The 13,508-nt window shown below is 40.0% G+C and overlaps 1 protein-coding gene across 1 annotated transcript in view; it reads left to right on the forward strand.

Annotated features, from left to right (window-relative positions):
- satb1a (SATB homeobox 1a) overlaps nucleotides 1-13,508 on the forward strand; it is a 107,870-nt gene that overhangs the window by 57,462 nt on the left and 36,900 nt on the right. The window contains exons 5-7 of the mRNA XM_061982497.2: nucleotides 5,111-5,237; nucleotides 12,713-12,836; nucleotides 13,385-13,493. Coding sequence (XP_061838481.1) covers nucleotides 5,111-5,237; nucleotides 12,713-12,836; nucleotides 13,385-13,493 — 360 coding nt within the window. The remainder of the gene's footprint in view (nucleotides 1-5,110; nucleotides 5,238-12,712; nucleotides 12,837-13,384; nucleotides 13,494-13,508) is intronic.

Raw genomic sequence — 13,508 nt, forward strand, 5'->3', positions numbered from 1 at the left:
CAGAAGCTTGTGGATGGCTACCAAAAGCGCCTTATTGCAGTGAAACTTGCCAAGGGACATGTAACCAAATATTAACATTGCTGTATGTATACTTTTGACCCAGCAGATTTGGTCACATTTTCAGTCGACCCATAAAAAATTCATAAAAGAACCAAACTTCATGAATGTTTTTTGTGACCAACAAGTATGTGCTCCAATCACTCTATCACAAAAAAAAATAAGAGTTGTAGAAATTATTGGAAACTCAAGACAGCCATGACAAGTGTATGTAAACTTTTGATCGCGACTGTACGTATGCATTCAAATGTGTTTTCTTTTGTATTGTTTTATTATTTTAATGAATTGAGTAACGTTTATGACAACCTTTTTCCAAAACACAATATATAATGTGAGATATAACAGGATAATGTGATCATTTATCATTTGTTTTCAAAATCGTTACAAAAAAGTGGGACCCCAAAAATTTACCGTGTGACCCCATTTTTATGACTTTTTATGACATTTTGAAATTTCCCAGCGCCAACACTGATGGAGTATTGGTGCGTGCAAAACAGCAGCAGGCGGCTGTGGCCTGCGGGACGGATCTAATCAAATATCATCCCGGGGGGCCATAGGATGTAGATGATCTATATCTGCGGTACACATTTACTTTACAAAAGAGAAGTGTTGTTTATTTGTCTTTGACTTAATTAAATGTTTGGCTAGAATCTTATTCAACAAAACCAGTTTTCTTTGAAGTAGTATAGAAATCGATCAGACCTGTTTATCTTTTTTATGGAGGAATGTAGTTAATCATAGAACTGGCACCCAATGTTATTCAAAAAGTGTTGATTTGGAATCGAACTGAATCGTATGATGCCCTAATTGGCTCCCATTCAAATCATTTCAGTTATGCCCTCAAAGTCTTCCTGAGTTCAGAGACTACCTCCCTGACTTTGTAAACAACCCAAAACATAATTGTGTACGATAAAAATAAAAATATTGATTTAATAACTTTAGTATCGTTGATATACTGATACTGATCCTCCCGTCCTCCTGTGATAATGGTACATGGAAGAAACATACTTTATTTTCCGCCTGAGAATTAGGATGTTAGAAGTGGCTTCTTCAGTTCAGGCTGGTGTTCTTTGAAGGAATCTTTCAGGCGAGTACACAAACACTGGGACGCAGTATCGATAGTCTGAGCTCGCCATCTCATCAGCCGATGGTTGATCATTTCCAAAGACAGATATCGGACCTATGTCTACTTATTAGAATCAACATTTCTACTTTCTGCTCCTTCTTCTTACATTTTGACTAGCTCCTGCCATGATGGTGCTTCATCCACAGTCCAAATATATCCATCCATCCATCTTCTTCCGCTTATCCGAGGTCGGGTCGCGGGGGCAGCAGCCTAAGCAGGGAAGCCCAGACTTCCCTCTGCCCAGCCACTTCGTCCAGCTCTTCCCGAGGCGTTCCCTAGCCAGCCGGGAGACATCGTCTTCCCAACGTGTCCTGGGTCTTCCCATTGGCCTCCTACCGGTCGGACGTGCCCTAAACACCTCCTTAGGGAGGCGGTCGGGTGGCATCCTGACCAGATGCCCGAACCACCTCATCTGGCTTCTCTCGATGTGGAGGAGCAACGGCTTTACTTTGAGCTCCTCCCGTATGACAGAGCTTCTCACCCTATCTCTAAGGGAGAGCCCCTCCACCCGGCGGAGGAAACTCATTTCGGCCGCTTGTCCTTTTGGTCATAACCCAAAGCTCATGACCATAGGTGAGGATGGGAACGTAGATCGACCGGTAAATTGAGAGCTTTGCCTTCCGGCTCAGCTCCTTCTTCATTACAACGGATCAATACAGCGTCCGCATTACTGAAAACGCCGCACCGATCCGCCTGTCGATCTCACGATCCACTCTTCCCTCACTCGTGAACAAGACTCCGAGGTACTTGAACTCCTCCACTTGGGGCAGGGTCTCCTCCGCAACCCGGAGATGGCACTCCACCCTTTTCCGGGCGAGACTCGGACTTGGAGGTGCTGATTCCAAATATATGAACAGATGAAATGTTGATACTCATCATTGGAACTGTCCCCATCATGGGATCAGACTGTGTGTTTACATTGAGGGGCGCTATCTTTTGTTAGCTTGTTAGCGGTGAGCTGTCGTATCCTCCTACGGTGTGTAGTGAAGCATGTTTAGCTATTCCTCGTCCTGCAGGGATGATACGTACTTTGTCACCATGGAGGCCAGGATTAGTGATTTAGAAGTAGCTAAAAGACTGCGGATGGATGTTAGCTGCTAGGTAGCTAGCCATGTCTTAAAGCACCTCTTCCTGAGGATGCTTCAGTGTTATAACATCCCCTTTATGTTTAGTTTTTAAGCCAAAATGCATCCATTTTCCCTTTTCTGTCTACACACCGTGTCTGCTTGTAAGTACTCTGTGATTGTGCGCTGCCGAACATGCTCCTCTGCTCGTAAAACAAGCAATGTCACGACAGGACGACGCGCCGTCATGGAGAACCTGTAATTTTCAAACAGAGTATGGTACTGTTTTTTATTCATTAGTACCGCGATACAATACTAGTACCGGTATACCGTACAACCCGAGTATGGTGTTTACAGAAATTATGTTTTTAAAGACTATATCACAGTGGGCAGCACGGTGGAAGAGGGGTTAGTGCGTCTGCCTCACAATACGAAGGTCCTGAGTAGTCGTGAGTTCAATACCGGCCTCGGGATCTTTCTGTGTGGAGTTTGAATGTTCTCCTCGTGACTGCGTGGGTTCCCTCCGGGTACTCCGGTTTCCTCCCACCTCCAAAGACATGCACCTGGGGATAGGTTGATTGGCAACACTAAATTGGCCCTAGTGTGTGAATGTGAGTGTGAATGTTGTCTGTCTATCTGTGTTGGCCCTGTGATGAGGTGGCTACTTGTCCAGGGTGTACCCCGCCTTCCGTTGATTGTAGCTGAGATAGGCCCCAGCACCCCCCGCGACCCCGAAGGGAATAAGCGATAGAAAATGGATGGATATATCACATTATTTCCAAGGCAAATGTATATTATCCTCCATATGTTACTTAGGGTTAGGGTTAGGGTTTGGTGTTTTTATACTTCTTACTAAAGTTAAAGTACCAATGATTGTCACACACACACTAGGTGTGGCGAAATTATTCTCTGCATTTGACCCATCACCCTTGATCACCCCCTGGGAGGTGAGGGGAGCAGTGGGCAGCAGCGGTGGCCGCGCCCGGGAATCATTTTTGGTGATTTAACCCCCAATTCCAACCCTTGATGCTGAGTGCCAAGCAGGGGGCAACGGGTCCCATTTTTATAGTCTTTGGTATGACTCGACTGGGGTTTGAACTCACGACTTACCGATCTCAGGGCGGACACTCTAATTATATGTATTAGTGCAAGTACAAATGGTAATAACTTTATCAATATTAATCAATCAAATTAATATATTATTGGAATCTTGCACTGCAAAAAGTCAGTGCTCAAAAACAAGAAAAAAAATACAAAAATGAGGGGTATTTTACTTGAACTAAGCAAAATTATCTGCCAATAGAACAAGAAAATTCGGCTTGTCAAGACTTTCCAAAACTAAAATTAGCTAACCTCAATGAACCCAAAAAATACCTTAAAATAAGTATATTCTCACTAATAACAAGTGCACTTTTCTTGGTAGAAAAAAAAACTAGACCTTTTTGCTCAATATGTTGAAAAATATTCTTAAATTAAGTAAATGCTAGTGCCATTATCCTGACATAATGATATGCGCTCGGTATCATGATTTTTTTTTTCATGCTTGAAGTAAGAAATTATTACTTAAAAAAAGTAGTTTTATACTTGTGAGTGTTGATGACACAGCTTTGCAACACTTGATATTTTAGTTTCAAGCATGTTTTACTCAATATAGGTCATCAAATCTCAGCAACAAGCTGTAATATCTTATTGAGATCATTTAGGACCAAAACCCTTAAAACAAGTAAAATACTTTAACATAAAATCTGCTTAGTGCATACTTGCCAACCTTGTGACCTCCAATTTCGGGAGGTGGGGTGGGGGGCGTGGTCAGGGGTGGGGGGGGGGGCGTGGTTGGGGGCGTGGTTAAGAGGGGAAGAGTATATTGACAGCTAGAATTCACCAAGTCAAGTATTTCATACATATACATATTTATATATATACATATATATATATATATATATATATATACAAAACTGGGAGTGTGAATGTATATATATATATATATATATATATATATATATATATATATATATATATATATATATATATATACATCCTGAAAATATGCAAACAAAACTGTGTTTGGATAATTGATACTTCAAACTTGCATAAATAAATCTTAAGGAATATAACATAACTTGGCTTCTGAGAGCTTCAAAATGTAATGAATAAAATGCTAAAGTTGTTGATAAACAAGCAATTATTTTAATAATTAAATATGGTCATTTTAAATGAATTATTATGATCATTTAAAATTAATGATTTCAAATATGTTTATTTTAATGTATAATTCTATGGCTAGATGTAATAAGGAGTCAGAAAAAATAAAAAATAAAAATACAATTAATTTGGATGTTTTTAGCAAAATATATATTTTTTTAAATTAATAAATATATTTATTTTTAGGTAAGATAAACATAATAATACAATTTATCTCTAGTCTGGATGATTTAGTTCTTGTCACCCTGTTGTCCTCCCGTCGTGAAAAAAGGCTGTCCTCACTCAGGTCCGCATGGAGCTGGAGGGGGCGTGGCCTCCAGCTCCGACTGAAAATCGGGAGATTTTCGGGAGAATATTTGTCCCGGGAGGTTTTCGGGAGAGGCGCTGAATTTCGGGAGTCTCCCGGAAAATTCGGGAGGGTTGGCAAGTATGGCTTAGTGAGAAGAATTATCTTATCAGACAGAAAATAAGCAAATATCACCCTTATTTGAGATATTTAATCTTACTTAGATTTCAGTTTTTGTAGTGTGGCGGGGCACTAAGGGGCAGAGCAGATGATGGCTTCAAACATGACCACGTGGGCCGGCCATCTTCTTCACGTGAAGGAAATCAATAATGGAGATGAGAAAAGATGGTGATGATAATGTGTCGTGTGCCTCAGGTCTGATCCAGGTGGGCAGATGGAACCCCGTGCCTCTTTCCTGCGTGACGGACGCTCCAGATGCCACAGTGGCCGAGATGCTGCAGGACGTCCATCACGTCGTTACCCTCAGGATACAGCTGCAACGGTACAGTAGGTGCATGCTGGCCGCCATCTTCTTATGACTTGCATTTCATGGAGTTGTCCCCTTCAACACGGACATCGCTCTCAAGTCAAGAAAACATCAGGTGGAGGAGAACTCTCCTGACAATTTCTGCTTATCAAAGCACCCTCCGAGAGTCACATGTGCATTATACTAAAGTTTGAGCTCTTGCTGCTTGGAAATGTGTACAGTGGAGCCTCGGCTTACCAACTTAACCAGTCCTTGACTCAATTAAAACGTCTGTGTAGTGAAACGATGTCAATTTGAATAATTGGTTCCGGCCTCGACAAAAGTCCATCTTTTTCAAGTACAGTACTGTATATCAAACAAACATAACCATTTCCTGTCTCTTTATTAACAGCCCAAAACAACAACAAGGACAAGCTGAACTGTCCTGTATGCGCTGCTCTGCCAACACGCACACACACAGAAGTCCCCTCGGTGCCCTCACAAACAATCAGAAATCACAAAAATATTGCTGGAATAATAAACATTTTAAATAGAGATGTCCGAAAATGGCTTTTTTGCCGATGTCCGATATTCCGATATTGTCCAACTCTTAATTACCGATTCCGATATCAACCGATACCGATATATACAGTCGTGGAATTAACACATCATTATGCCTAATTTTTAGAGATGTCCGATAATGGCTTTTTTGCCGATATCCGATATTGTCCAACTCTTAATTACCGATTCCGATATCTACCGATATATACAGTCGTGGAATTAACACATTATTATGCCTAATTTTGTTGTGATGGCCCGCTGGATGCATTAAACAATGTAACAAGGTTTTCCAAAATAAATCAACTCAAGTTATGGGAAAAAAATGCCAACATGGCACTGCCATATTTATTATTGAAGTCACAAAGTGCTTTTTTTTTTTAACATGCCTCAAAACAGCAGCTTGGAATTTGGGACGGAGTGTATATTGTAGCGTCCCGGAAGAGTTAGTGCTGCAAGGGGTTCTGGGTATTTGTTCTGTTGTGTTTATGTTGTGTTACGGTGCGGATGTTCTCCCGAAATGTGTTTGTCATTCTTGTTTGGTGTGGGTTCGCAGTGTGGCGCATATTTGTAACAGTGTTAAAGTTGTTTATACGGCCACCCTCAGTGTGACCTGTATGGCTGTTGACCAAGTATAAAGTGCATTCACTTGTGTGTGTGAAAAGCTGTAGATATTATGTGATTGGGCCGGCACGCAAAGGCAGTGCCTTTTAAGGTTTATTGGCGCTCTGTACTTCTCCCTACGTCCGTGTACCACTCCGTATAGCGGCGTTTTAAAAAGTAATACATTTTACTTTTTGAAACCGATACCGATAACTTTTAATATCACATTTTAAAGCATTTATCGGCCGATAAAATCGGCAGTCCGATATTATCGGACATCTCTAATTTTAAAAAGTCAAATCCAATTAACAGCGAAGGTCCTCTCGTCAGCTGCTCCTTTTCACGAGAGGAGGGCAGACGGAGGGAAAGAAAGGAGTGTGATAAATCCCCTCTGGCATATTTTTCCAGAAAAGTTCGTTCTCATGGCAAGTAAAACGTTGCTATGGTACGAAGCCCACTTCTTCCATTCCCCTCAATACGAGCGAGCACCAAATGGCTGACAGCAGAACACAGAATGAATGACTGAATCGTTCACACATGGCGCCATCTAATCGAGGTTCCACTGTACCTCATTTTTCAAATCATTTGAAGAGAAATGTAAATATTGATCAACTCTACATTGTGAGAGCTGTCACAGTGTTACTTGAATGATACACATCTTTAATTGCAATAACGAGTTGACATGTACATAACTTCATACCTTTTAACTGTCCAAGTTTAGGCGTTAACGTGTGTGATTAATCACGTCTTGACACAGATTAATCACACACCTTCATTTTAATAGCACATGCTGATTTCCCTCAACCTTGGTGCCAGCTCTAGATCGACTTTACACACTCACCCTGAGGACAGACACGGGTGCAGACGTGGTGTAGGCCGCCATATTTAAATGAGCTTTTTGTGAGTGCAACCGGCAGTCACCATGGAGACACTCATTTTCTGCACATTTTGTGGTTCAGCCTGTGCTGTGTCATGTTGTGGAACATGCAGCATACATGCAGCATACATGCAGCATACATGCAGCATACATGCAGCATACATGCAGCATACATGCAGCATACATGCAATGCACAAAACCCAAAACCAGTGAGGTTGGCACGTTGTGTAAATCATAAATAAAAACAGAATACAATGATTTGCAAATGCTTTTCAACTTATATTCAATTGAATAGACTGCAAAGACAAAATATTTAATGTTCGAAGTGAGAAAACTTTTTTTGCAAATAATCATTCACTTAGAATTTAATGGCAGCAACACATTGCAAAAAAGTTGGCACAGAAGCATTTTTACCACTGTGTTACATGGCCTTTCCTTTTAACAACACTCAGTAAACGTTTGGGAACTGAGGAGACCAACCTTTGAAGCTTTGCAGGTGGAATTCTTTCCCATTCTTGCTTGATGTATAGCTTAAGTTGTTCAACAGTCCGGGGTCTCCGTTTTAGGCTTCATATTGCGCCACATATTTTCAATGGGAGACAGGTCTGGACTACAGGCAGGCCAGTCTAGTACCCGCACTCTTTTACTATGAAACCACGCTGTTGTAACACGTGGCTTGGCATTGTCTTGCTGAAATAAGCAGGGGCGTCCATGGTAACGTTGCTTGGATGGCAACATGTGTTGCTCCAAAACCTGTATGTACCTTTCAGCATTAATGGTGCCTTCACAGATGTGTAAGTTACCCATGCCTTGGGCACTAATACACCCCCATACCATCACAGATGCTGGCTTTTGAACTTTGTGCCTCGAACAATCCGGATGGTTCTTTTCCTCTTTGTTCCGGACGACACAACGTCTACAGTTTCCAAAAACAATTTGAAATGTGGATTCGTCAGACCACAGAGCACTTTTACACTTTGCGTCAGTCCATCTTAGATGAGCTCGGGCCCAGTGAAGCCGGCGGCGTTTCTGGGTGTTGTTGATAAACGGCTTTCGCTTTGCATAGTAGAGTTTTAACTTGCACTTACAGATGTAGCGGCGAACTGTAGTTACTGACAGTGGTTTTCTGAAGTGTTCCTGAGCCCATGTGGTGATAACCTTTACAAACTGATGTCGCTTTTTGATGCGCTACCCACCTGAGGGATCGAAGGTCTGTAATATAGTCGCTTACGTGCAGTGATTTCTCCACATTCTTTGAACCTTTTGATGATATTATGGACTGTAGATGGTGAAATCACTAAATTACTTGCAATAGTTCGTTGAGAAATGTTGTTCTTAAACTGTTGGACAATTTGCTCACGCATTTGTTGACAAAGTGGTGAGCCTCGCCCCATCCTTGTTTGTGAATGACAGAGCATTTCATGGAAGCTGCTTTTATACCCAATCATGGCACCCACCTGTTCCCAATTAGCCTGTTCACCTGTGGGATGTTCCAAATAAGTGTTTGATGACCATTCCTCAACTTTCTCAGTCTTTTTTGCCACTTGTGCCAGCTTTTTAGAAACATGTTGCAGGCATCAACATTCCAAATGAGCTAATATTTGCAAAAAGTAACAAAGTTTTCCAGTTAAGTTTTTTGTCTTTGCAGTCAATTCAATTGAATATAAGTTGAAAAGGATTTACAAATCATTGTATTTTGTTTTTATTTACGATTTACACAACGTGCCAACTTCACTGGTTTTGGGTTTTGTACATGCAACATTCCTGCAAAATACATGCGACATACATGCAGCGTACATGCAACATACATGCAACATACATGTTACATACATGTTACAAAAATGCAGCATACATGCAACATACATGCAGCACGGTCCAGACTGTAGCACGCTAAGGTAACCTGCGATGGTGTGCTGTAATGATTCAGATGAAGAAATGTATGCTGTGGTTTTTCCTCAAGAGATCTATCAATAATTAATTTAGGATACATATTAGTAATAAATATAGGATACATCTAATAATAAATATAGGATACATATATAATACATGTAGGATACATATTGATAATAAATATAGGATACATAAAATAATAAATATATAATACATATAATAATAAATATAGGATACATATAATAATAAATATAAGATACATACAATAATAAATATAGGAAACATGTAATAATACATAAAGGAAACATATAAGAAATATAAGATACATGTTATAATAAATATAGAATACATATAATAATAAATAACAAGCGGTAGAAAATGGATGGAATATATATAGAATACATATCATCATAAATATTGGATACATATAATAGTAATAGATATCATGTTTGTAATAGATACATATAATAGTAAATATAGCATACATATACTAATATATATAACATACATATATAATAGATATAGGATACATATAATAATACATGTAGGATACAATTATAATAAATATAGGATACACATAATAATAAATATAAGATACATATAATAATAAATACAGAATACATATAATAATAAATATAAGATACATGTATAATAAATATAAGATACATATATAATAAATATAAGATACAAATATAATAAATATAGGATACATATAATAATGAATATAGGATACAAATAATAATGAATGTAGGATACATATAATAATGAATGTAGGATACATGTAATAAATATAGGATACATATATAATAAATATAGGATGCATGTAATAAATATAGGATACATATAATAATAAATATAAGATATACATATATAATAAATATAGGACACATATAATAATAAATATAAGATATACATATATAATAAATATAGGATACATATAATAATAAATATAGTACACAATGAGGCACATGACTAAAAAGTCAGGGCAGCAGTCTACTGACCCCAATCAGCAGGTAAAAAAGGGCTTTACTAAAAAGATGTGTTTTTTCATGTTGACATGCACACAAACGGAGGATTTGCTCCAACGTCTCTCATTGCAGCGCCATCGCCTCCTTTCTCACAGCTGTTTGTGCGTAACTGTGCCAGTTTGCACGCACCTTCTGAACGTGCAAAGTTCAGACGCAAAACAGCTAAACGATTATATCTGCATCTCCTCCTGCCAGTATTGTGCTTTCAAGTTTTAGTAGGTGCAAACATCTAGGAGGTCAGGCCCTAAATATTGTACTTATCTCACAGCAGCTGTTTGATTGCAACGTGCATCTTAAGTGTCCTTCGTGTTGCCAAACTTGGAGGTGTAGAATGCTAATCAGTAGCGTGTTGATGGCATATCCAACTAGCGCATTTTGAAAAGTGACGCCCTACTTACGAGAGCCTGCTACACGGAATCCTGGCTTTGTTGGCGTGGGAAATTGCAACATGACCTTGAAGTAGTCCGCTACCAATACGCCAAGTGCTAGAGCCAAGTTTGATGTGATGTCACGTGCAACTGTATCGCAATATGGTGCCCTTTGATTTGAGGTGAATCGGAGACGAGGATAAAGTAAAGTACCAATGATTGTCACACACACACTAGGTGTGGCGAAATTATTCGAGTGACAACCGACCCCCAGAAGGCCAACCCTAAATTGAATGATTTGCTAGCATCAAGGCTAACAACCGCGTAGCAGCTAGCTAGTGTTTCCGCCACACTTTTTGAAGAGTAACAATTTTTTGGTTGAAAAAATTATTGTGTAACAGCCCAAAAATTTGACATGAAAAAGACAAAATGTGCTCTCACCTTAAGTTCCATTGTCGTACTCCAGAGAAGACTATGTAGGTGAGCCCAATGTGGTAAATCTGATGGCTTTGACGACCAACTGTCAATATTTACTGTATATTGTGTTGTATTATGCTACGCTATGTTTTGTTTTGTTATGTTATGCTATACTATGCTATGCTATGTTTTATTTTATGTTATATTCCATCCATCCATCCATTTTCAACCGCTTGTCCCTATGTTATGGTATACTATGCTATGCTATGCTGTTATGATATGTTTTGTTTTATGTCATGTTATGTTATGTTATGCATCCTATACTATGCTATGCTATGTTTTGTTTTATTTTATTACATGCTATGTTATGCTATGCTGTTTTATTTTATGTGATATTTAGAGATGTCCGATAATATCGGACTGCCGATATTATCGGCCGACAAATGCTTTAAAATGTAATATCGGGAATTATCGGTTTCAAAAAGTAAAATGTATGACTTTTTAAAATGCCGCTGTACGGATTGGTACACGGACGTAGGGAGAAGTACAGAGCAGTTGCTTCTCCCAGTCATACTTGCCAACCCTCCCAATTTTCCCAGGAGACTTCCAAATTTCAGTGCCCCTCCCGAAAATCTCCCGGGGCAACCATTCTCCCGAATTTCTCCCGATTTCCACCCAGACAACTATATTGGGGGCGTGCCTTAAAGGCACTGCATTTGCGTGCCGACCAAATCACATAATATTTACGGCTTTTCACACACACAAGTGAATGCAACGCATACTTGGTCAACAGCCATACAGGTCACACTGAGGGTGGCCGTATAAACAACTTTAACACTGTTACAAATATGCGCCACACTGTGAACCCACACCAAACAAGAATGACAAACACATTTCAGGAGAACATCCGCACCGTAACACAACATAAACACAACAGAACAAATACCCAGAACCCCTTGCAGCACAAACTCTTCCGGGACGCTAGAATATACACCCCCCCGCTATCCCCAAACCCCCCAACCCCGCCAACCTCAACCTCCTCATGCTCTCTCAGGGAGAGCATGTCCCAAATTCCAAGCTGCTGTTTTGAGGCATGTTAAAAAAAAGTAATTCACTTTGTGACTTCAATAATAAATATGGCAGTGCCATGTTGGCATTTTTTTCCATAACTTGAGTTGATTTATTTTGGAAAACCTTGTTACATTATTTAATGCATCCAGCGGGGCATCACAACAAAATTAAGCATAATAATGTGTTAATTCCACGACTGTATATATCGGTATCGGTTGATATCGGAATCGGTAATTAAGAGTTGGACAGTATCGGAATATCAGACATCGGCAAAAAAGCCATTATCCGTCATCTCTATTGATATTATGTTATACTATGCAATACTATCCTATGCTATGTTGTGTTGTATGTTAGGTTATATGCTATGCTATGCTATATTATGCTATGTTTTATTTTATTTTATGCTATGCTATGCTGTGCTATGCTATGCTCTATATTATTTTATGTTATTCTATGCTATGCTGTGTTTTATATAATGTTATGTTATTCTATGCTATGTTCTATTTTATGTTATGTTATGCTATGTTTTCATATGATGTTATGTTATGCAAGTCTCTCCTATGCTTTATTTGATGCTACGCTATGCTACGTAGGCAAGTCTATGCAATGCTCGGCTCGGCTGTGTGTTATGTTATGTTCTTACTACCTGGACATCTGCACACCTTTTCCACTGTAACTGAGTCTGCGTTGTGTATATAGCTGCTCCAGACTGGAGGACCTGCCAGCCGAGCAGTGGACTCACGCAACAGTCAGAAACGCCCTGAAGGAGCTCCTCAAGACCATGAACCAGAGCTCGCTGGCCAAGGAGTGTCCTCTGTCTCAGGTACGACAGCACACCTGACTAGGTGCGGGAGTTAGACTGCGAGATATCGCGGATTTATTCTTGCAATGTGAGGAGCTGCGATTATCACCTTCATCTGTTCCCCCTCAAGGCCTACAGGACGGTAAAAGATAAGAGAAAATTGCTCCCCATCTCTGATGTGTTCCTTCCATCTCAGCTGGTGTTTGCATCCCCTCCCCCCCAGATTCTAATAAATGTGAGGGATGAAAGGTGTGATCAGATGGAAAGATTGCACATGAGGGCCCTGAGGGGGGAAAATGAATATATATATAGTGTGTGTGTGTGTGTGTGTGTGTGTGTGTGTGTGTGTGTGTGTGTGTGTGTGTGTGTGTGTGTGTGTGTGTCTGCGTGTGCATGTGTTACAAGGGAAAGATACACATCATCTCACATGACCCCTCACACACACGTGCACAGCCCACCAGCACACTCCTGTGTCTCCATGATCTGTTTACCTTTAGGGTCTCTTTAATCCACCGCACATATGAGTGTGTGTGAAGAGCTGAGACCAACATGTTGCTGGTGTGTTGCAGAGCATGATATCGTCCATCATCAACTGCACCTACTACGCCAACGTCTCAGCCGCCAAATGTCAGGAGTTTGGTCGCTGGTTCAAGCACTTCATGACCTCCAGATGCAACAGTAAGGAGTTGTTCT

This window comes from Nerophis lumbriciformis, linkage group LG21 (assembly GCF_033978685.3).
Source record: "Nerophis lumbriciformis linkage group LG21, RoL_Nlum_v2.1, whole genome shotgun sequence".
Lineage (NCBI taxonomy): Eukaryota > Metazoa > Chordata > Actinopteri > Syngnathiformes > Syngnathidae > Nerophis > Nerophis lumbriciformis.